This window comes from Delphinapterus leucas, unplaced genomic scaffold (assembly GCF_059928025.1).
Source record: "Delphinapterus leucas isolate spDelLeu-1000000601 "Yukka" unplaced genomic scaffold, BTC_Dleu_Yukka2 spDelLeu_asBTCV2_sq25, whole genome shotgun sequence".
In the NCBI taxonomy this organism is placed as follows: Eukaryota; Metazoa; Chordata; class Mammalia; order Artiodactyla; family Monodontidae; genus Delphinapterus; species Delphinapterus leucas.
The window spans coordinates 14,485,668-14,511,041 of NW_028322234.1; the positions used below are offsets into that span (position 1 = coordinate 14,485,668).

General features: G+C 49.0%; 1 protein-coding gene across 1 annotated transcript; it reads left to right on the forward strand.

Moving 5' to 3' along the window:
* The first annotated feature begins 5,225 nt into the window (after positions 1 to 5,225).
* On the forward strand, positions 5,226 to 23,752 carry ACER1 (alkaline ceramidase 1). The gene is made up of 6 exons (XM_022557479.3): positions 5,226 to 5,398; positions 18,583 to 18,697; positions 18,781 to 18,922; positions 19,775 to 19,912; positions 22,803 to 22,940; positions 23,215 to 23,752. The coding sequence occupies exons 1-6, from the start codon at positions 5,306 to 5,308 to the stop codon at positions 23,381 to 23,383; spliced, it is 795 nt and encodes a 264-aa protein (XP_022413187.1). The 5' UTR covers positions 5,226 to 5,305; the 3' UTR covers positions 23,384 to 23,752.
* The last annotated feature ends 1,622 nt before the right edge of the window (positions 23,753 to 25,374 follow it).

Below are 25,374 nucleotides of genomic sequence, written 5' to 3' on the forward strand. Positions count from 1 at the left end.
AAGTGGGAAGGCACATCAGCCATTTGAGGGGCAGCGACCTTGGTGATTAAGAACAGTTACTTTGTTTTGTTTTGTTTTTTCTCCATGCCATGCAGCTTGCTGGATCTTAGTTCCCTGACCAGGGATCAAACCTGGATCCTGGCAGCGGAAACACCAAGTCCTAATCACTGGACCACCAGGGAATTCCCTAAGAACAGTTACTTTTTTTTTTTTTTTAATTTGGTTGCGCTGGGCCTTCCTTGTGGCTCGTGGGCTCCTTAGTTGTGGCATGCGAACTCTTAGTTGCGGCATGCATGTGGGATCTAGTTCCCTGGCCAGGGATCGAACCTGGGCCCCCCGCATTGGGAGCTCGGAGTCTTAACCACTGTGCCACCAGGGAAGTCCCAGAACGGTTACTTTGGAGACCCAGGTTTAGTTCCACCCCTGGAGCTCCTGGGGTATCTGAGACAATGAAATGAGACAATTATTAACACAGTGGTTAGAACTGCTCATAAACATTAGCCCAGCACTGTCCGGTGGAAATCTTATGTGACCTACACGTGCAACTTAAAATTTTCTAGTAGCCACATCTTGGAAAGTAAAGAGGAACAGCTAACGTGAATTCTAATGACAACATGATGCTCGGTGAAATAAGCCAGACACCAAAAAAAAAGACAAGTACTAAATGATTCCACTTATAGGAGGTCCTAGAGGAGTCCAATTCACGCAGACAGGAAGTAGATGGTGGGGGCCAGGGGCTGAGGGAGGGGGACAGAGTTTCATTTTTACAAGATGGAGAGTCCTGGAGATGGAGGGTGGGGATGGTTGTCCAACAATGTGAATGTACTTAATGCCACTGAGCTGTGCACTTAAAAATGGTTAAGATGGCAAGCGTTATGTTCTGTGTATTTTCCCATAGTTAAAAGTAGGAATAAAACTTAAAAGAATTATAGTGAAGAGGGCTTCAAGATATGGAAGGCTGTTAATGGCATTTTAAGTGAAAAAATTAGGAACGACATACAACGGCACCCAAATCTTTGTAAAAAAAAAAAAAATAATACGAATGATTGTTTAAGCTTAAAACCCTAACCCTAACCCAGTATTAACAGCAGTTATCTCTGGACTGTAAGATTATCAGCGAGTTTCATTTTCTCTTGGCAGCTCTTTGTCAACCTCCTCACCACCCCACTGGCATCTACCTCCCACCCTTTCAAGCCCCATGGGAACTGATCTGGGGTGAGATGCCCGTGTCCATCATGGACAGAGTCCCATCCACTGCTTCAATTCCGATGAGGTGAGGTCCCCATTCCCATCCCCCACCGTGCTGTCAAGTCCATCCTCATCCCCGAACCCATCCCAATGTTGTTCTCCAACTCACCCCCAACGCTGTCCACGTCCCCGTCCCCATTTCCATCCCCAACGCCTTCCATTTCCAATGCTGTCTTTAGCCTCATCTCCAATCCCAACTCAGCCTCCACCCTCCACCCCAACCTGATCCCCAGGCCAGTTCCCAACCCTGTATCCATTCTTATCCCCAATTCCATCCTCGTGTCTATCTCAACCTCAATTTAGTTCAGCCCCAGCCCCCAGCCCGCTCACCCTCTTCTGTGAGTAGATGATTGGTTCTCTCCAAATGTCCACATCCTTGTTACCAAAACTTGGGAATATGTCACCTTCCATGGCAAAGGTGTCATTGAATTGAGGATCTTGAGAGGAGGAGATTGTCTCGCATTGTCCTTGTGGACCCAGTGTCATCACAAGGGTCTTTTTTAAATTTTAAAATGTATTTATTTATTTATCTGGTGCACCAGGTCTTAATTGCGGCATGCAGGATCTAGTTCCCTAACCAGGGATCGAAGCCAGGCCCCCTGCATTGGGAGCACGGAGTCTTAGCCACTGGACCACCAGGGACGTCCCCATCACAAGGGTCTTTATAAGAAGCTCCAGATCAGAGAAAAGAGGTAAGATTATGGCATCAAAAGAAGGGATGACGCATTTTGGTTTTCTTTTCTTTTTCCTTTTTTTTTTTTTTTTTTTGTCTGCGATGGGTCTTTGTTGCTGCACATAGGCTTCTCATTGTGGTGGCTTCTCTTGTTGCGGAGCACGGGCTCTAGGCGCACAGGCTTCAGTAGTTGTGGCACGCAGGCTCAGTAGTTGTGGCTCGCGGGCTCTAGAGCGCAGGCTCAGTAGTTGTGGTGCACAAGTTTAGCTACTCCGGGGATGTGGCATCTTCCCGGACCAGGGCTCGAACCCGTGTCCCCTGCATTGGCAGGTGGGTTCTTAACCACTGCGCCACCAGGGAAGTCCCGGATGATGCACTTTGAAGATGGAGGAAGGGGCCCTGAGCCAAGGAGTGCAGGCAGCCCCTAGAAGCCAGAGAAAGCCAGGATGTGGATTCTTCCCTGGAGCCTCCAGAAGGAGCCAGCCCTGCCCACACCTGGGTGTTTGCTCCATAGGACGCCTTCCGAACTCCTGATCTCCAGGACCGTACCATAGTAAATGCGTGTAGTCTCAAGCCACTGTTTGTGCTAATTTGTTGCAGCGGCCATGGAGACGCATCACCCCTCCACCCAAGCTCTGGCCCTTCATACCTGCTCGCTGGTAGAGGGCGAGCACCACCCCCTCAGCACCCACACACCTGTCTCACCGTCCTGTTGCCCCTGTGCGCGTGTGCAGTACAGGGTGATTTCCCAAACTCCAGGCTGCAGTGGGCGTGGGCACCTGTTACCACCTTGCTTCCGGCTGCTAAACCCTTAAGCAAGATCCAGGAGAGCCAGATCCTGATGGCTGTGTCCTCGCCCAGATTTGACTAGGGAGGGACACAGGAGGCTGTCTGCTTCCAGCTGGGCTGGGAGAGGCTGGGGTGGCAGCGGTGGCGGTGTGTGTGTGTGTGTTTTAATATTTATTTTTTTATTTGGCCATTCCAGGTCTTAGTTGCAGCACATGGGATCTTTAGCTGCCTTGCGTCATGTGAGATCTAGTTCCCTGACCAGGGATTGAACCCGGGCCCCCCGCATTGGGAGCCCAGAGTCTTAGCCACTGCGCCACCGGGGAAGTCCCAGTGGTGTGTGTTTGCTCTCCTGGTCCACCTGGGGAAGGAGTTTGGGGCCAGGACTATGGCTACAGGTGGGGTTTTTGCTGATCTAGGGGAGTAGAGAGCCAGGTCGAGCTTTTAATTCAGGCTCTGGAAACTTCTGTCACCTCTAAACGTGACGTCTTTCTCATCCCTCCGGAGGATCTCGAAGGCGGCTCTCTGCGTATCTGGAAGAGTGTGAACGTGGAAGCATTTTACACCTTGTAGATCAGGGATCCCCAACCCCCAGGCCGTGCTCCCCATCGCTCGCATTAAAGACTGAACCATCCCCCCGGCCCCTTCCATGGAAAAATTGTCTTCCACGAAACTGGTTCCTGGTGCCAAAAAGGTTGGGGACCGCTGTTGCAGATGATGATCATGACGACGGTGGTTTAATAGCCTCTTTCCATTCAGTGCCAACTCTGGGCTGAGGCCTCAGCCCACACAACCTCAATAGTTCCCAAGTTTCGAATTTACAGAGGACCCTCGGGGTTTTCCTATATCCACCCCCCACCGAAACTCTTATTTACGTAAGATATTTTGTCAAATAACACCCCCTTTAAAAAGCTAAATTAATTACTTTTTAAAAAGTGGTGAAATATACATAACATGAAATGTACCACGTTAACCATTTTTAATTCTTAAAGCCCGCGTGCAGCAATGAAGACCCAACACAGCCAAAAATAAATAAATAAATTTATTTTAAAAAGTGAAATAAATAAATACCATGTAAATAATATCAAGACAGTCTAGCTGGATACTGTTGCCTGCTGAAGGGCTTTTTAACAAACAAAGGGATTAAATGTTGAGGCATAAACATGTATTAGCACCAACTGAGCCCCTCTCCTGGAACTATTGAGAACTGAAAAGGGAGTAAGTAGATTTCTCGCCACACAGTTCAGTGATTCTCAATGCAGGGCCACCATCAACAAACATTTTCTTCCTAGGGAAATGCTGTATCAGCTCATTAAATCTTCACAGTAGGCCTAAGAGGGAGGTACTATTATTATTCCCATCTTACAGGTGAGAAAGCTGAGGCTCAGAGAGGTGCATTCACTTGCCCAAGGCCACACAGCTTAGGAACAGGAGGAACTCAGAATTCAAACTCAGGCCTGTCTGACTCTCAAACCGGAGCTTTCCACAGCCCTGGGAAGCCAGGACTGGGGACCCCAGGCCCAGAACTCCACAGATTCCTCCCCTCAGGGATGCTTTTGTGGAAGCTGGGACACTCTAAGTGTATGAGGTCTTGTCCACCCAAGAGAAATGGCTTCAATCCAGCCTAGCCTTCCATAGCACAGACAGGAAGATTGAAGCCCCCAAAGGAGTTTCTATCACCAAGGATTCCAAGGGAGCTGAGCGGAGTCTGTTGGGGCAGGTGTCCAGCTGTTGGCCCTAATCTGGGAAGCAGCAGCGTGGAGCTTTGGCGATGTCGAGGTAGTAAAACCTAATGGTTAGAAGCTTGGAGTCTGGGGAATTCCCTGGCAGTCCAGTGGTTAAGACTTGGCGTTTTCACTACGGTGGCCCGGGTTCAATCCCTGGTCGGGGAACTAAGATCCTGCAAGCTGCACAGTGCGGTCAAAAAAAAGAAAAAGAAAAAATAAATAAATAAAAAAAGAAGCTCGGAGTCTGAAGCCTGCCTGTTTTCACATCTTGGTGTCATCACCTTGCATGCTCTGTGCAAATGACTTTGCTCTCTGCCTCAGTTTGCCCATCTGCAAAGTGGGGATGGCAAAGTACTCATCCCAGTGGGATCATCATCATCATTACTTTATTTTTTTTTAATATTTATTTATTTATTTGACTGCTCCAGGTCTTAGTTGCAGCATGCGGGATCTAGTTCTCTGACCAGGGATGGAACCCAGGCCCCCTGCATTGGGAGAGTGGAGTCTTAACCACTGGACCACCAGGGAGGTCCCCATCACCATTATTTTAAATTACTGTTCCAAAAAACAGTCCCCCTAACTCCCGCTCCTAGGGGGGCAGGGAAGGGAGGCCCCCTCCCCACTCACCCCTGCCCTGCCCTGCCTGGACAGTGCCAACCCCTCTGCTTATGCCCAGGGCAGCGGCTGGCCGCCACCACACGGGACAGGCTGTCCTGGTGCCACCAGGGAGCCGTCCAGCAGGTTTTTCCTCTCTGCCTGCTGTGGGGCACCCCACCGTCTCTTCCCCGCCTTTGGCTGGGCCCGGCCCTCTCTAGGCTCCCGTGCTCCTCTCTGCCAGACGCAGCCAGCGGATGGCAGGCACTGCGTCAGGATGCCCAGCATCTTCGCCTACCAGAGCTCGGAGGTGGACTGGTGTGAGAGCAACTTCCAGCACTGGGAGCTGGTGGCCGAGTTCTACAACACGGTGAGGGCCGGGCGGGAGCCTCTGGTGGGACAGAGTCTCAGCAAACAGGGGTTCAAACCCCAGCTGCTCCACCTCCCCGCTGGGAAATCCTACCCGAGCAGCCGCCTCTCTGAGCCTCAGTTTGCTCATCTGTTAGGCAAGGCCTGCCTTCTGGCTTTCATTCATTAGACTGTCTTTATTAGGCGTGAGGCTCTGTGGTAGGTTTTGGAAATGCAGCCGTAACCTGGAAAAGAGCTGCCTCTGCCCTCCCAGAGCAGAGGATACAGGTGCGACTCCAGGTGTCCACAACCCAGGATGATGGTGCTGTAATGGGAGGTGCACAGGCAGCTTCTGGGAAGCCTAGAGGCAGCTCCTGAGCCATTGGTGGAGGGGTTATCAGGGAGGGCTTCCTGGAGGAGATGGCTGTGTCTGCCTTGTTCTCAGCTGTATCCCCAGCCCAGGGTGACCAACTCATCCCAGTATGCTGGGACTGTCCTGGTTTTAGCACCATAAGTCCCGGGTCCCAGGAGACCCTGCAGTTCCAGGCAAAATAGGATGGCTGGTCATCCTTCACCCAGCCCCTGCTGTCAGGACCACACTGGAAGGGCTCAAAACTCTTGGATGCCTCAACGGCAATGGCATTTAACCAAAGCTTGAAAGATGCAAGCGACCAGAGACACGTACAGTTATCCTGTGCGGGGTGCTGGGGACACTGTGGTGAATAAGGCAGTGGGCTTGCCTTCCTGGAGCTCCCAGATTGGTGGATAATGAGACAATGCCCTTTGCTCTGTGCCCTGCACATAGTACCTGCTCAATAAATGGTGAGCATGAATTCACGCAAATAATGGCCTTTACCGAGCACTTACTGTGTGCCAGGCATTGCCCAAAACATTTCGCCTGAAAAAACCTCATTTAATCTTCACCATGACATTGGGAATTAGGCAGCATGTATAGTATATAGAGTTAGTTAATCCCATTTTCCAGATTAAGAAACAGGCATTCAGGGAGATTGAAGGATATGCCCAGGGTAACTGTGGTACTTAGAGGTGGGATTTGAACTTGGCATATCTGGAGAGGTGTTTTTTGGGGGGAGGGGAGCTCAGTGTCAGGTTGCTCTGACTCTGTTACCTTTGACCTCACCACTTCCCAGAGCTGGGAGGCAAGAGTTTGAGATTCAAGGGGTCCCTGAGGTCGCCCCAGCTTTTGCTTCTCCTGAGCCAGAGATACTGACCCTTTCTGGTCCTCGGTGGCCTTCCCTATAAAATGGGAGAGGGTTGAATGTGCTGGTGCCTGGAGGCTGAGAAGAGGGTGTGGGGTTCTGGACTCCTCCTCTCTGCGTTCTGTAGTCCGGAAAGTTCCCTGTCCAGCCCACCCCTTAGAAGGCACGGAGAGAGGGCTGGCTCAGATGTGGGCTGCTTCCACATCCGTGCGCTCTCATGCAAAATTGCCCTCCATGACATCCTCCTTCAACCTTTTTTTTTTTTTTTTTTTTTTTTCCTGCGCCTCAGGGATTGTGGGATCTTAGTTTCCCCACCAGGGATCGAACCCGGGCCCTGGCAGTGAAAGCGCCGAATCCTAACCACTGGACCACTAGGGAAGTCCCTTTTATTTCTTTATTTTATTTTATTTTTTTGCGGTATGCGGGCCTCTCACTGCTGTCGCCTCTCCCGTTGCGGAGCACAGGCTCCGGACGCGCAGGCTCAGCAGCCATGGCTCACGGGCCCAGCCGCTCTGCGGCATGTGGGATCCTCCCTGACCGGGGCACGAACCCGTGTCCCCTGCATCGGCAGGCGGACTCTCAACCACTGCGCCACCAGGGAAGCCCGGGAAGTCCCTTTTAAAATTGGAAACATCATCCTTAGCACATGGACCACACAAAAGCTGTAACATTTTCACTAATCTTTGTAGGGCTTGAATAGATGTCAAACTACTAGGCAGCTTTTAATTTTTTAGTTTTAATTTTTAAATTTTATTTTATTTATTTATTTTTGGCTGCATTGGGTCTTTGTTGCTGTGCGCGGGCTTTCTCTAGTTGTAGCGAGCGGGGACTCCTCTTCATTGCGGTGCTTGGGCTTCTCATTGCGGTGGCTTATCTTGTTGCAGAGCACGGGCTCTAGGCTCAGTACGGGCTCAGTAGTTGCTGTGCACGGGCTTAGTTGCTCCGCGGCATGTGGGATCTTCCCGGACCACGGCTCGAACCCGTGTCCCCTACATTGGCAGGCGGATTCTTAACGACTGCGCCACCAGGGAAGCCCTAGGCAGGCTTTTAAAAGCATGCTTTTGGTCTAGGTATGTCAATGAAAGACCACATATATAGCAGAAAAAAATTTTAAATCTGTTCACATGGATTTTGTCATGATCCACTTAGGAATCACAGCTCATAATTGGAAAAGAGTGTTCTCTGAAGAATCTTTTGCTTTCTCGTTGATCTACGTGCAAGAAGCTCTGAGCCTGGGGTTGGAGGAAGTAGAGCCCAGCCCAGCACACGGTCAGGGTACAGACGAAGGACGCACTGGAGGACTCGGCTTCTTAGAGGAGGGCACCTAGGCGTTGGCTTTTGAAGGATGAATAGGACCTTGCCAAGTAGGGCAGGAGTCTGGGAAAGAGAGCAGAAGAGAAGAAAAGGGTGTGCTAAGTCCTGGAAGTAAAAGAGGGACAACCAGTTTGGGAAAGTATGTCTCTGTGGCTAAAATATGGGGAGAGATAAAGATGAAGTTTTCAATGCTGAGTTGGAGTGTTTGAAATTTATCCTGTATTCACTGACGGACTCATTCATTCAACAAAAGTGCTGTAAACCAACCTGTGCTGGGTGGTGCTGGGGTCCCAGAGAGGCTCAGTGCCCCCGGGTTGTTGGGCTGGTGGTTCAGAATTAGAAATGGACACCCCCACAGTTAGCTAGTGGCAAAGGGAGAAAAACAGGGGGCAGATGTGGGATGGTGAGGAACCATGGGGTGGAGCGTGACGCCTCTGTTTGTTGAATGGGGAGGGAACCTTGATGCTTAAGGAATGAGTAAATGTTCTCTAAGGTATATGGGGCAAAGGAAACAGCATATGCAAAGGTCTTGAGGTGAGAGAAAAGAACTGTTAGCTTCAAGCCAACGCCCAGGCTGCCTGCCTGAGGGGGAGGAAACGAAGGAGAGAAAAAGTGCTAATGAGGTTTCCAGGGGCTAAATCAGGAAAGCAGCGCAAAAGGGTGCGTGCTGCATCGTGAGGGCACGCGGGAGCCATGGCTGACTTCGGAGCATGAGAGAGTTGATGATCTGGGGGCAGCTGGAACACCTGGCTGCGTTTCACAGTCTAACCGAGAGCCAGGAAGGGCGATCCAACAGGAACAGAGGTCGGGGGCGTGGGAGGGGCTGGGGCAGGTGAGGCAGGGGGAGAAGTCAAGGTGTGGGCCGCTCTAGTTGGCACCTGTTTGCTTTGGCCTGATGGCCTCCAGGTGTGGCCTCCTCCTGGGCTGCTGACAACTTAGGAGAGTTTCAAGTGGTGTGGGGAGATGTTTCAAGGCCCCCCCGCCCCAGGCTCTCAGAGGCAGCTGTGCTGCTGAATTTCTTGCCTGGGATCCTGCCAAAGCTTCAGAAGCTCCGCATCTCATCCTCTCCAGAAAACTCCCTCTCAGATGCTCAGATTCAGAACAAAGGGATGGTGTGCCTGGCGTGGGGAACTGCATAGGAAAGGCATAGGAGTGGGGATGAGTAGGGGGTCTGGGGGTGGGTGGGTATCAAAGACACAGGGAGATGAGAGTGGGGAGGGTGTAGGCTGCAGTGCGCACCTCCGACAGCGTCCCCACCTTCTTTTCCGATAGCCTTGGCGCTCTTGGCCTCTGCAGTGTGCTAGTAACTCCAGTCTCTGTCTTCCCTGGATGCTGTGTGACCCAGGCGGGAGGCCCGCCCCTCTCTGAGCGCCTGGCTGTGACCAGCAGGTCCCATGAGCTCTAAACCACACCTCCCTCTTCTGCCTTTCTCCTCCTCAAAACTCACAGCAACTAATTACAGGGCACCTCTTGTATGCCAGGTCCCGCAGAACCGAGGAGGGCATGGTTCCTGCCCTCAGGGAGGAGAGATGCGATTAACTGAATAATTGCACGCATGAAACTGGTGACCATGCTCATGATACATCCCAGACCCAGACTCGATAGGTCCCTCTGGGCCTCTCTTCTCCTTCGGAAAAACAGGCATCGCTGATCTGCAACCTGCTGGCCTCCCGGGGCTGACACAGGGGTCAGATTGAAATGACCCCTTTATTTCACTCTTCATTCATTGGGAATTGGTGCAGCCAGTCACTGTTTCAGCTCTGGGGACACAGTGGTGATCAAAGCAGACAAAAATGCCTGCTCTCGTGGGGCTGGTGTCCTGGGGGATGGAGGAGACAGGCAATAAACAGGAGTCAAGAGTATAGGATGCCAGGGGGTGGTACACGCTAGGGAAGAAAAACTCATTCATTCATTACTTTTTAAAAAAAAAATTAATTTTTGGCTGCATTGGGTCTTCATTGCTGCGCTCAGGCTCTCTCTAGTTGTGGCGAGCGGGGGCTACTCTTCGTTGCGGTGCACGGGCTTCTCATTGCAGTGACTTCTCTTGTTGCGGAGCGCGGGCTCTAGGCGCGCGGGCTTCAGTAGTTGTGGCTCGCGTGCTCTAGAGGGCAGGCTCAGTAGTTGTGGCGCACGGGCTTAGCTGCTCTGCGACGTGTGGGATCTTCCCAGACTAGGGCTCGAACCCATGTCCCCTGCATTGGCAGGCAGATTCTTAACCACTGCGCCACCAGGGAAGTCCCCATTCATTCCTTTTATTCAGCAAATATTTACTGAGTACCTATGCAAAAAGGGGATTTCTGTGAGGTGCTAGTAATTTTTGACTCATAGGACCATGGAGAGGATGATACAGCTACTGGACATCCCTAATGTCCATCAGTGGATGAATGGATAAACACAGTGTGCTCCATCCACACAATGGAATATGATTCAGCCTTAAAAAGGAGTCAAGCACTGACACATGCTACAACATGGATGAACTTTGAAAACATGAATCTCAGTGAGAGAAACCAGACCCAAAAGACCACACAGTATGCGATTCTGTTGATACGAAACATCCAGAACAGGCAAATCCACAGAGACCGAGAGTGGATTCATGGTTTCCAAGGGCTGGGGGAAGGGAAGGGAGAATGATTGCTAATGGGTACAGGGTTTCCTTTTGGGGTGATGAAAATGTTCTGGAATTAGCAATGATGGTTGCACAACATTTGAATAGATTATGTACACTTGAAAAGAATGAATTTGATAGTCTGTGAGTTATATTGTAATTTAAAAGATAGAGGTATTTAAAAAAACTCACAGCTCCTGGCACATCCTAAGCACTGAATAGTTGAAGCTATTATTATTGTTGTTGTTAGGAGTAAATATAGCACAGAGAAATGAGAAAGTTTTCATATATTAATTTTATTTGACATTAATTTTGTTAATGTCAAATAAAAGAGCACTGCACTCCTCATAAAATTCTTATTCTCCGCATTTTACAGATGGGGGAAATAAAGGCTCAGAGAGGGTACATTTCCTTCCCAGGGTTGCACAGCATGTGACTTGCAAGCGTGTGAATGCTGAGAGTGCCAGAGTTAAACCCCGGCCACCTAGTCTCAGAGTCTCTCACTTATGCACAGTGCTGTGAGGCCACTCAGTTACTGAGTGATTAACAATGTCGTGTGCATCTTAATTCATGCAAGTAAGTCCCATGCGGAGAGGGACTGTGGCTGGTGGTCCACGGCCCCAGCCCAGCACTGACACTCATGTGCATGAGTGGAATGGATGCATACGGGGGTCCTCGGCAGGTGACAGGGCCAGGGGTGGGTGGTGGGAGTTTGAGCTTTGGCACTGGGGAGCAAGAGAAAGGGGAGGTTTGGCCATGTTTTTTTTTTTTTTAATTTTTTGCTGTAGTTGATTTACAATGTTGTATTAGTTTCTGGTGTACAGCAAAGTGATTCAAATATACATATACTTAGATATATACATATATATAAAAAGAATATATTCTCTTTTTCTTTTCTTTTCTTTTCTTCTTATGGCCGCTCCATGCAGCTTGCGGGATCCTAGTTCCCCGACCAAGGATTGAACCTGGGGCCCCGGCAGTAAGAGTGCGGAGTCCTAACTACTGGACCACCAGGGAATTCCCTTTTTCACGTTCTTTTCCATTATGGTTTATTATAGGATATTGAGTATAATTCCCCGTGCTGTACAGTAGGACCTTGTTGTTTATCTATTTTATATTCAGTAGTGTGCATCTGTTCATCTCAAACTGTAGTTTATCCCTCCCACCCCCGGCCATGTTTCTTGATTTGACTGAGTCAACATATTTTTCTTGAGTGCATGCCAGCCTACTGGGTGCCCAGCATGATAGACTTTGGGGACACAGCTGGGGATAAAACAGGTGTTTCCTGTCCTCTTGGAAGTCACAGTCCGGTGGGGAGGGCAGAGATGATAAAGCAGTAAGCAGTGAAAAAGACTGAGGTGAGGCGTCTACTCAGGTCAATCCCCTTCCTTCCTTCCTTCCTTCCTTCCTCCTCCTCCCCACCTTCCCTCCATCTCTCCCCCTTTTCCTCCTTCCGGTCCTAAGGATCCAGCCACATTCACTTACCAGACGTCCTGCTGGGTACGGGTGATCAAAACATCAAAGCATTCTAGAATAATAGTCACCCCATGGTACACAGCACATGCATCAGACACATATGTGCATTATTGACACGTATTCTTTGCATGCATTATTCGCTACAAAAATTCACTGAGCACCTACTGTGTGCCAGGCACTGTCCTAGACACCTGGGGTTTGTAGCAGTGAACAAAACTGCCGACCCCCCTGGTCCCGTGGCACTCAGTTCTCGAATCCTCACCGTGGCGCTCGGAGATAGGGCCTCCGTTTTATAGAGGAGGAAACTGAAGCATAGAGCATCCCCCAAACTCTGACTGGATACACCGTAAAGGCAGTGACTTTGTTTTCAGGCACTGGTGAGATCCTTGAGTATGTAGTAGGTACTGAAGGAATGATTGTTGAGCAAATGACTGAATGAATGAATGAATGAAAGTGAAGCCACCTGCTGGGGCTGGGACCCAAGGAATCCAGCTCACCTGTGTCCAGAGCTCAGGACTGGCCACGATCTCGGGCGGGTACCTTGCCTGCCTCTCTGAGTCTGGGTAGGGCCGGTGGTTGGGAAACGCGGGGGCCCAGCCCCAGAGGGCAGAGAGGGAGACGCTGGTGTCAGGGTGGTCTCTGATTCTATCACAAACCCCGGCGGCATTCGGAGCCCATTAGTTATAGGCGTTGCCCGTTGCTCTGTCCTCATTCTGCACACTCAGGGGCATTATTGAGAACACCTGTCTTCATCCTGCAGGCCACTTAGCATGGAGCATTGATACCAACCACAAGCCTGTTATTATTATCTCCTTGAACAGTAACAAGAGCAGCAGCAGCCTTTGCTATTTCTTGAGCCACAACCATGTCCCTGGCGAAGTAGCTTTTCAATGCCTGGCCTCATGCATCCCCCTCCCCCCAACAACCTTCATGGTAGCATTGATGATCCTCTCCTACTTCACTGGTGCAGGAAAGGGGGACCCAGAGACACCAGATCACACAGCCAGGAAGCAGGGGAGCCCCCTCTTCATCTTCACCACCCATCTAGTCCTCCAATCTTTCAAAGCAGGGGGTCAAAGCAAACTTCGGAGTCCCCCAGAGCTGTGCAACCTCAGAGAAATCACTCCACCTCTCTGAGACTCAAGCTCCCCATTGCCAAACAAGAACTAGAAAGTTGGACCTTGAGGGGGTCAGGCTGTCAATAGATTGGAAAGTGACAGTTGGAGCACCTTCTATTCAGAAGTTTCTAGATGCAAGACTCTCTGCCAAGTGTTTTCATGTGTGTGACAGGTGATCCACCTGAATTATTTTGAGATCCAGCCAACAGGATTTATTGAGCACCTACTATATTCTGGTTCCTGAGGTTATAATGGAGAAGGGGGAAGCCACAGTCCCCATTCTCAAAGCCAGGTTTAGCGGGAGAGCCAGATGGTTCCAGCCAGACAAGTGTCAGGAAAGTGGGATGGCACAGGGCCACAAAGGAAGGCCACCTGACCCTGCCTTGGGGGATTAGGAAGGCTTTAGGGAGAAAGTGATGCCCAGGTTAAAGGCGGAGTAATTGGCCTGGCGAAGAGGGGTAAGGGGGAATGAGAGTGTTCCAGGCAGTGGGAACAGTATGTGTGAACTCCTGGAGGTTAAAGTGTGGCTTATTCAGAACTAAGTTATTCCTTCCACCCAGATTATAAAATTGAAGGTGGAGAAAGGTGAGTTATGGAGGGAGTTTATAAGCCAAGCTTAAGAATCTGGATTTTATAGATGAGAGTCACGGACGTGTTTTAAGTGGAGGCTTAACAGTTTGGGAGGCTGGATGGCTCAGCATCTTCAGGCATGCCTGATTTGCCCAAGGGCTGCCGTTTGGTTGAAGACAGAGGGAACATCAGATTTGTTTGGGGTTTTGCCCATTCAGTATTCATGGCCCCATTTTCCCTTCATCAACCACCTGGTTATGGCCTCGATGGGATGGTCAATCAAGGTGGTCCCCCTCCTCTGGCCAAGGATGGGATGTGGCCCTGGCTACACTCTCCAGAATTTGAAGCTTGGGCTTGGACAGAAGGACTGGACACAGTTGTTTTCATTCATACCCAAAATTGCCCCCTGAAGAGATTGTCCATTAGAGGGTCAAAGCTGTTCCGGTTTCTGGTTTTCCTTGTCCTCTGCAATTCCTTTGATTAATGAGCTCCCTATAATAAATGAATGAATGAATGAATGAACGAACAAATGAATGAATGATTTGGTTAATTAAATAAGTAAACACACACACACACACACATTTATATTTATAGTGTAAGTTCACCAGAATCATTTTCTGTTGCTTGCTACCAAAGAACCCTAGCTAATATTACCAGTGCTGATGGGTTTGTTGGATTCAGGCAATAGAATGGTAGCTTAAGCAAAAACCAAAACAAAGAAACAAACCAAAGGGGGGCGGAGGGGGAGAAAGAAGGCGTTGGAAAGATTGTAGGATATCTTAGAAAATGGAAAGATGAGTTATTTTGGGAAGGCTGCGACCCAGGGTAGGTGTGCAGGATTCAGAAGAAGGGCAAACACTACCCTCGAGTATTTGCTTTTTTTTCCTCACCCTTGTCTTCTCGTGGGTGGCAAGATGGTTGCCATATTTTAAACATCATGACAATATCCCAGGGCCTCTTTAGAGAGTTGCCAACGGTGCAACACAATTATGGTGACTCCCAGGCTTTGTGTCTGCTCCAAGTTTCAAATTCCCCAAAGAAAAGTCTGATATCCTGCTTTGGGATAGGTGTCTATTCCAGTGGGGTAGGATCTCATGATACAGACAGGGCAGGTTGGGGGTGTTCTGTGTTCTGGGGTAGCCACTGTGAACTGGGTGATCCTCCTGGAGATGTGTTTGACTCTGTCCATTGACAAACACCAGAGAACTTGGCATGGAAAACAAGGACATAGGTGGGACCATGGGCTGGGGAACCAGTTTGCCAAGCCTGGGTTCTCAAACTATGACCTTTGAGCTGGTTCTCCCATTGCCCCAGGAGAGCTGTGGACTTTCCTGGAATCAGGAGGCCTCCTGTCTTGGGAACCTGTACAGGTGCCCAGGACCTAGGCTAGTAGATGCTGACATTGTATCAGGTGAATGATTTTCCCCACACCCACCACTGTGCCCTGTATTTTTGAGTCAGCATCGTTAATACTGGGGTTCTAAAAAATAACAGAGCATCCTAGTTAAGAGGGTGCTGTTTCTTCACTTTCTAAGATGGAATGCAGACAATTTAGGAGACCTTTACAAGGGGAAGATTTTTGGGGGGAGGGAAGGGTGTCATTGAGTGAGCAAGCTGGTTGACCTCAAATTGGCAGGTGGATTGAGGCCATGAGAACACCTGTTTCTGAGCCCATGTGAGATACTCACTGTGACCCCAACATATCTGGGGGAGACTTTGAGGGGGCATCGAAGTCCTGCATCAGCAGTTGGGGACTTTAAGCCGTTGAAATTCTGGTGCAAATGTTCTTGTGACCTTAATTGTATTTATGAGTCCAGTGAGGTTTGGGGACCTTTGGGTCAACAGCGTGAAGAGGCAGGTGGTGTTATGCATATGTCAGAAATGCAGAGATGGCAGGTTAAGGGATTGAAGTTACCTTCTCAAGGCTCCACAGTTAATGAGCAAGGGAACATGTATCCAATCCCACACCACTTGGATCCCAAAGGTCGTTCATTGGAATGCTTTGGTTTCAAATAAAACACCCAACTAAAACAGCTTAAATAGAAAGGACAGTATCTTTTTTTTTTTAATGGAAGTTGGAGGTAGATGGTTCCAGAATAGATTAACTCAGAGCCCAACATCATCAGGCTACTTGGTTCTTCCCATCTTTCTTCTCTGCTATCCCTGGAGAAGTGGTCCTCAAGATATTGTCCAAGCGCCACCCTGCTTGGTGTCCTTGAGACCCTTTCAGGGTTTCCTCAAGGTCAAAATTATTTTCATAATAATATTAAGGTATTATTTGCCTTTTCCCACTCTGATTCTCTCACGAGGGTACAATGGAACCTTCCAGAGGCTGCATGACGTGTGATGACATCATCTATCTGATGGCCAAACGAATGTGGGCTTGTGTAGTCACGTGTCTTGAAAGTTTTGGGGTTTTAGTTTCTAATAAGGTAAATCTTGATAGATGTAACCCACACAAGCAAAAGCTCTTCAGGGTCCTCAGTAATATTTAAGAATATAAGAAGTTCTTGAAACCAAAATGTTTGAGACCACTGTCCTCAAGTATTTGTTTTTCCTGTCAACCTTGTTTCCTCATGGTTGCAAAATGGCTGCCGCATCTGAAACATCACAACAATCTCCAAAGGCCTTTTCACTCAGTCTGATTTCAGTAAAGAGAGCTTTCCCAGAAGCTCCTCATCAGATCTTCCATCATGTTTCATTGGCCAGAATTATATCACACATTCATTCCTTAACCAATCCTTAGCAATAGGGATGATCTATGCCCTGGGGCTAAATCCTGCCTCCCTAAAAGCCATGCCTTCCTGATGCCTGAACAAAATTCTGGATTATTTAACAAGGAAGAAAGGGAGTATCTATAAGTTAAGACATAAGTCCAGCTGCTGTAGCAGAGACCCAAAATAATAATGGTTTAATGAAGATAGAAATTTGTTTCTCTCTTACATAACATCCAATCATAAGCTCCCCAGGGCTGGTGTGAGAGCTTTGGGGTACCAGAGATCCAGGCTCCTTCTATATGGTTGTTTTCCCATCTCTAGGCTATTGCTGTCATCTGTGTGGCTCAAGAAGCTATCCCACCACATCTGCATCCCAGTAGAAAGGGATTAAGGGGAAGGCACACCCCTTCCCTTTAGGAAGACAACCTAGAAGCTGTACTTATGTCTTGTGCCCATGTCTTACTGGCCAGAACTCAGTCACATGGCTGTGTGGAGCTGCAAGGGAATCTGGGAAATGTAGTCTTTAGCTTGGTGGCCTTGTTACATAGAAGAAGGAGAGAATCAGATTAGCTTGTGCCCATTGTTATTCCCCTTTGCCTCCCAAGAAGGAAAGGTCTTCCTAATACTGAACCAAATCAGTTTGGTTAAGGAGGAAGAAGGGAGGATGGTTGTTGAGCGCTCAATTCCCACTGTCTGCCATAACTACCATATTCTTAGTGGTCATTGTTAGTTATCTGAATCATGTGTTATTATCAAACATCGATTGAGGTCTATGAAGCAGTTTCTGCTTCTGTGATAAACAGCACTCTGATTCTTGTCTCAAGAAACTCACGTGGGATCTCGCTTCAAATCCTGGATTCTCCAGTTACTGGCTGGGTGACCTGGGCTGGACCATTTGACCACTCTGAGAATCAGTATCTTCTTCTATGGTGTGGTGATGCACAACCTAACTGGCAGGGTTGTTTTGAGGATGAGAAAAGATTCTGGGAATAATAAACCTTGCCTGGGCCCCAGAACATTGTGAATGTCTAATTATAAGGACGCAAATCACTAATCCACAGACAACATAGCTGTGCAATCATGGGGTTCTGGACAAGGCATAGCTGTGCGGTACCAGCTGGCCTCCATGCACCTTTCTCCTCTCCTACCCCAGCCCACAGTAATATTTCCTCTTTGTCTCAGCTAGCTAATGTTGCATAACAAATCACCCTAAAGTTTAGTGGCTTGAAACAATGACCACTTATTTATTTATTTATTTTTGCTCATGAATCAGTAATCTGGATAGGGTTTGGCAGGGACAGCTCATCTATGTTCCACATGGCAACTGTTGGTGTGACTTGAAGGGGGGAAGGGGACTGGAATCATCTGAAGGTTCATTCACTTCTGTGTGTGGTAGCTGGACTGGGAAGAGTCAAACTTCTGGGGACTGGAATAGCTGGGGCTCCTCCAGCATCTCTCTCGATCTCTCTGTGGTCTCTCCACATGGTCTCTCCAGCATGGCAGCTTTAAGGGTACCCCGTCTTCTTGCACGGTGGCTAGAGCTCCAGTGTCTCGTGCTCTGAGATAGCGACTATCAGGTGGAAGCCACTGTACTTTTTTTGACGCAACCTCAGAAGTCATGCCCCATCACTTCTGCTTCCTGCTCTTTTTAGAAGCGAGTCACTAGGGTATTGCATTGTCTTTCCTTGTCTACAAGGCCAAGGCCAACTCATGACCACCAAGTTTGCATTTCAGTCCACAAGACGTAGAGTGCAAGCCTTAAGCTGCTTCTTAAGGACTGACCTGGAAGCAATAGGCTTATTTACATTCCTATCCCATTGACTAGGCCAGGTCCCAAGGCCACAGTGAGCTGCAAGGAAGGCTGGGATATGTAGTCTTTCGTTGAGTAGTTGGACGCCCAGCTCAAACTTGGGGAACACTATTGCCAAAAGGAAAATGTGGAAAGTTAGTAGATAGACTTTGCCACAGGCATTGAATGAATGAATGAACCCATAGAATAATGGATGGAGTTATGGATCTACTGATGACTGGTTGGCTGTTAAGTTCAGCTGAAAGATGGATAGACCCTGGGTTGATCAACTGCCTGAAAGGTGATAGGTGACCGACTGGGTAATGACTAAGGGCAGCCCCCCTCCTCGTCCTCTGTCTGACAACCCCCTCCCCGTATTTCCCCCTTCCTTCTCCAGTTCAGCAATGTCACCTTCTTCATCTTTGGGCCTCTCATGATGTTTCTGATGCACCCATATGTCCAGAAACGTTCCCGCTACATTTATGTCACCTTCATCCTCTTCACAGTCGTAGGTAGGTGGGGGGGTGGGACAATACGGTAGTGGGGGCGGGAAGGGAAAATTCCCTTGACCACCTGCCTTTGTCTTTCGCTCCAGGTCTGTTCTCTATGTACTTTCACATGACACTCAGCTTCCTGGGCCAGATGCTGGATGAGATCGCTATTCTGTGGCTGCTGGCCAGTGGCTACAGCATATGGATGCCCCGCTGCTACTTCCCTGCCTTCCTAGGGGAGAACAGGTGGGGCGAGGGCCGGTCCTCTGTCGATCTTGCTGGAGCCCACCTATCCTCTGGGTCCCCTGCCCAGGCCCTCTTGGGGTGTTTGGAACCCTTCCCCTCAACACCCCAGGACTTTTTCCTGACCCTGCCTGATCTAACTGGACTTCCAGGGACCCCTCTTCTGAGTGCACTTGCGACCCCTGGAAGTCCTCCCCTTATCCTACTGCTTATTTGGAATTCTTCCTCTGATCCCACCTGGATAGCTGGGACCTTCTCCAGACCCTGTCTGAACCCACTATGGGGTCCCAGAACCCCATGCCTAAGCTTACCTGGGGCCCACAGACCTCTTCCCTGAGCCTGTCACCTGGGTTCCCCGGAATCTTTCATTGGATCCTCCTGGGCCCCTTTTTTTGACCTCAAGACCCATCTGAATCTCTCTCCTGACCCTGTGTGACCCACTTGAGCCTTCCAGGACCCCTCTCCTAATAGCCACTGGGACCCCTGTAGTTCCTTCCTTAATCCCACCCGGCTCACCTGAATCCCTTGCCTGAACTCACCTGGGCTCTGGAACCCTCTTCTGACCTGACTAAGCCCCCTTGAGCTTCCCTGAGACCCCCTTGTCATCCTATCCATCCCCTACCCCAGGACTCCCTTGGGACCCTGCCTGTGCCCACCTGGGTTCCCTGGGAAATTTCATGTGATCCTCCTGGGACCCCTGAGACCTTTTACTGAGCCCACCTCGGAGTCTTAAGACCATTTTCTGAGCTTCCCTTTTCTCATCCATCTTTGCGACAAGAGCACCCTATTGCTCTGCCTAAACCCCACAGGAACACCCCCCAACCACCCCCGACGGCTGAGCCCTTCTCTCCCCAGGCCCCAGTACATCTGCCTGGTCATCACCGCCACCGTGGTCAGTACCTTCCTGTCCTTCCTGACGCCCATGATCAACGCGTACGCCCTCAACAGCATTGCCCTGCACATCGTCTACATCGTGGCCCAGGAATATAAAAAGTGGGTGGTGGCTGCAGGTGCCCGGGGAGGGGGCTCCCCTTTCCCTTCCAAGAACCACACCCTCCACCCCCGCCAAAAACCCCCACAACACCTCACTGTGTTAAAGAGGTGATGTCCCTTCCCCAAGATCATTCACCAAATAGGGGCAGGACCGGGATTTGAACCTAAGGTTGTCTCTGACTGCAGAGTTTGTCCCTTTTATTCTGAAAACCCCCGAACACACATACAAGTGGAGAGCATTGTATCACAAACCTCCGTGTGCCCACTAACCAGCCCCAGCAAACATTAGCATTTTGCCGACCTGCGTTCTATGCTCCCCCCAGATTTCATATAATGTCAACCATTCATGGTTCAGGGTTTCACTCACCTGATAAAGAATTATTATTTTTAGCCCATACTAGGTCTTAGCAGGCTAGAGAGGGGACTCTCAAATGGGGCCATTTGAGGAGAGTTGAATAAAACGTTTCCTTACAAAGGAGAGGGCAGACTGTAGGAAAATCACTAGGGATCATTTAGAAGCTCTGTGTTAATAACGGCGGGATTCTATGATCATCGGGAGACCTGGGATGGGGAGTGATGGGAGGGAGTGATTGCAAGAATCTGGAAGGAGAGAGCTAGCAGAGGGGGGTCGCCTTGGCAAGAGCTGTGGCCTCCAGTTGTTGGTTGTAGCCAGCCCGAGCCAATCCCACAGGGAGGTTGTGTGGACCAAATCCAGGGGCTCCCTTGTCCTTGGGCTTCCAGTTGGGTTGCCCAGTGGTTTCCAGTTGGGTTGGCCAATGGGGAGCCCCAGTGGGGAACCAAAGGGTGGATGGAGGATACTGTTGGAATATTTATTTCGAGGTCCACATAGCTTAGCTCCCCTGCCCCTGCTGCCCCCTGAGGCACAGGGCAGAGTGGAGAAAGGCAGGGAAGGATCTAGAGGGACGAATAGAAGATCCTTCCTTAAAATAGCATCTAATACCCATTTTGCACTGAACTTTCCTCAGTTTCCCAAAGACATCTTCTTACACCTGGTCTTGTTTAAATCAGAAGGCAAACACAGTCTCTCAGACCTTCTTTATTCCATAGCAGCCCCTCCCTCCCTCCCTCCCCCCTCCCCCTTTCTTCACGCCTCTGATTTGATAACAGAAACTCGATCGATCGTTTGTCCTGTACAACATCCTGCATTATGGATTTGGCTGACTGATTGCTGTGGTTTCTTTCTTTCTTTTTCTTTCTTTCTTTTTCTTTCTTTCTTCCTTCCTTCCTTCCTTCCTTTCTTTTTCTTTCTTTCTTTTTCTTTCCTTCTTTCTTTTTCTTTCTTTCTTTTTCTTTCTTTTTTCCTTCTTTCTTTTTTATTTCTGTATTTCCTGAAAATTAATAGATCTAGATTTACATTTAATTTTTTCATTTCATGTGTGGCACTGGGTGCTGCTTGTTCCAGCCAATTAAGACCCCATGATGAATGGTTGTCCCATGTTTAGTGCCATTAAGATTGATCAGTAGATTCGGATGTTGTCATCCAGACCCTTCATTGTAAAGTTTTCTACTGACCTTTCCCCTAATGATTCCAGCAGCTGTTTCATGCCGTCTCCATCCGTGATCTCATTAGAGGGTGCAAAAGGGTGATTTTCAGATTCTGTTATTCCTTCTGCATTGATTATCTGGAGTTCATCCATCCAGATAGAAGGACTTTTGCTCATCAACCTTGAAATACAGTTTGGACAGGAAAGACAGGATAGGGCACTGATTCTTTCCCTTTTAAAAATCAATTTCTAGAGCAATGAGTCGGTGCCTTAGCCATCTCTAGTAAGGAACAATGAAGTGGTTTTTTCTTTAAGTATTATTATGAACTCATGGGTGTTTATATCTCTGAAGTGTTTCAATCCATTGCAGTCACTATCCTATATTTTTAACTTTTTATTTTGAAATAATTACAGGCTCAGAGCAAGTTGCAAAAATAGTACAGAGTCCTGTGTACCCTTTACCCAGATTGCCCCCCTGCTCCCCCAATGGCAGCATCGGATGTAACCACAGTCCAGCCTCAAAAAGGAGGAAATTGACAATGGGAAAATACTGTTAACTAGATCACAGACTTTATTCAGAGTTCACTAATTTTAATGTTTTTTTTCTTTTTTCTTTTTTTTTTTGGCCACACTGCCCAGCATGCAGAATCTTAGTTCCCTGACCAGGGATCGAACCTGTGCCCCCTGAAGTGGAAGTGCAGAGCCCTAACCACTGCACCGCTGGGGAATTCCTTAGATTTCACCAATTCTTATGATTTTTTTTTTTTTTTTTGGTGTTCAAACTGTCCCATTTTAGGCTAGTGGGCAGGGCTTGTGCTTTTACCCATAAAGGAGTTACTGCCCCATTAATCCCTGATAAACTGTTTCCTAAGGGACAATGGGTTAGCTCTGCTGTTTGGGAAACACAGATTCTAATCTTGAGTTGTCCTGAGACATGGCCTCAGAGAATACACCCTCCCACACACAGACATATATTCTCATAGCCACATAGACATAAATTCTCATGCACCGACCCACAGGGGCACACACACTTACACCCCAAAACACGAACGCGGAAAGCCTTGTTGGTTACGGGTTCTGCATTCTGATAAACCTGAATCAGACCCCACTTACTAGCTGTGTAACCTTGGGGTGGGGCTGGGACATACTTAATCTCGCGTGCCTCAGTATTCTCATCTACAAAATGGGAATAATAGCATTGTTGTGAGGACCCGGCATCTTGTAAGTGCTCAGCAAGTGTTGGCACAGATCTGGCCCTCTCCCCGCTTGCCCCCTTGATCCTTCCCTCCTCCCAGCCTCATCTCCTTGGATGGAGGAGTTTCCCATCAGCTCCTTTGGGCCCTGCTAGCTGAGTCAGGCTCTGATCTCCCTCCTTCCCTCCCTAGGACCAGTAATGAGGAGCTTCGGCATCTAATTGAGGTCACCATGGTTTTATGGGCTTTTGCGTTTACTAGCTGGATCAGTGACCGCTGGCTTTGCAGTTTCTGGCAGTGGATTAATTTCTCCTACCTGCACAGCATCTGGTAAGCATTTGCCCTGTGGCCTTGGGCCTTAGAAGCAGAAACTCTCAGATGCCAGAGCTTGGAGCAGGAGCCTGGGGGCAGGGTGGGGAGGCACAGATACTGGGATGTGTGTGTGTATGTATGTCTGTGTGTGTTGGGGGACGGTGTAGTCAGGAGATCAGGTCCAGGAGGTCCTTTGGGATGGTCAGGATCCATGAGAGGTAGGGAGAGGTGGGGATGGGGGCGTCAAGCTGGCTGCAGGGGCATCTTGTCCCGTCGTCACCCTGTCACGTAGGCATGTGCTCATCAGCATCACCTGCCCCTATGGCATCGTCATCATGGCCATGGTGGATGCCACGTACGAGATGCCGGACAAAACTCTCAAAGTCTGCTACTGGCCTCGGGACACTTGGCCCATGGGGCTGCCCTACGTGGAGATCAGTGATGACAACAAGAGCTGCTGAGGTCCGCCAGCTTCTTGACCACCCAGCTACCTGCATCCTGAGGACAGAAGCCTGAATGGGGAGACTGAGAGACACTCGCAGTTCCACCCTCCAGCTCCATTTCCCCATCCTCCTGGCCCTCCGTGGCCCCATCCTGAGGCAGGGGATGGACTTCACAACCTCTCTGTGCTGTAGTCTGATGACCCTGGGCGGCTGCCTGGCAGAGCTCCCCTCCACAACCTGCCCCTGTTCTCTTTCACTTCCTCTTCCTGGTTCACTGTTGTCACGTGACCAGGCTGGATGACCTGGTGCTGTGATTCTGTGGCAGCCACTGGGAATGACCTCAGGCTGGGGCTTGGTCCCCGGGCACCTTATAAAGAGTGGCGGTCACTATGAGACTCTTTGGACCTGTCTTTGGCTGTGCAATGTCACTGGTACTTGGGGGGCATCCCAGAGAAGGGACATGTTTTCCAGTCACCTCATTCTACACTCACACATGCGTGCAGAGACCTCACAGATCCTCACACAGGCTCACACCGGCTCCCATGGAGTTGTGGGGTTGACAGCAGAGCAACTTGGAGGCCGGGACTGGGTGATTTGGGTACTGTTGGGGCACGGGCATCAGTACGGGAGCTGCAGTGGCCGGTACAGGCTCTCAAAGCGAGGGGAGAAGGGGAGGGTGATTTCCATGGCGGTTAAGAGCCCAGGGCTTGGAGTCAGGCAGATGTAAGTTCGAATTCTGCTCCACCATCTCCTACTTGTATTATCCGGGGTAAGCGATTTTTTCCTGCCTCTGAAGTTCAAGGACCATGTCTGTAAAACATTCCTTCCTTCCTGGGATTTCTGTGTAGATAAAACAAGATAACATATAAAGTGCTTAGCATGGAGTCTGGCAAACATCCATCCATCTACTCATTCTGTAATTTGTCCATCCATTTATCCATCCATCCATCTTTTGAACTGTCCATTGGACTATCCATCTAGCTATCCTTTAATTTACTCATCCACTAATTTATTTCTTCATTTGTCCATCCTTTTATCTGTTATCCATCTTTTTTATCTACTGCTTATTCATTAATGTATCATCCATTCATTGAACCATCCATGCATCCACCTGCTCATCCACTTATCCACCCATCCATCCATCCACATATTTATTATTCATCCTTCCATCACCCATTACTCATTATCCTTCCACCCATCCATGTATCCAACTGTTAACTATCCCTCCATCCATCTATGTTTAGCCATCCATTTATTTTCATTTATCCTTCTGTCTAACCATGTGTTTATTTATCCATCCATTCATCCATCCATCCATATTCAGCCATCTATTTATTCATTTATCCATCCAAATCATTCAGTCGTCCCTCCATCTATTTTCCCACCTGTTCATTCATTCAGTCAGTCATTCATCTCTTCAACAAATATATACTGAGTTCCTACTATATGTTTGACACTAGTCCTTGGGGATATATGACAACAAAGACATGCAAAGTCCCTCCCCTAATGAGGAGACAACATTAGATAAATAAAAAGACACATAACCAAGGCACTGATGGGTGCTGCAAAAAAGATAAAGCATGGTGATGTTCTCAAGACCATGGGGTGGGGAGCGCCCATTTCAAATGGATGATCAGTGGGGAGCGCACTTTCCAGCTGAGCCCTCAATAACGAGGAAACCAGCCATTCCAAGAACCGGGCAAGACCATTCTGGGCAGAGGGAATGGCAGGTGTGTGAAACTTTTGGGGTGGGAATGAAGTGGAACAACATAAAGGAAGCTGCTGTTGGAGCTTAGTAAATGAGAGAGAGTTCAGAGTAAGAGGTTCTTAACCTGGGGGGCCGGGATGGATTTCGTATCCATGAACCACTTGACGTTCTCTGCAGAAGATGGGTTTCTGGGCATGTTATCTAAGCCCCTGGACTGCATCACTCCAAAAGGAGAAGAAGCAAGACCATCTGGCCTGCTGGAGAGATGGGGACATTGGAAGGAGAGGGGCCCCTCATATTT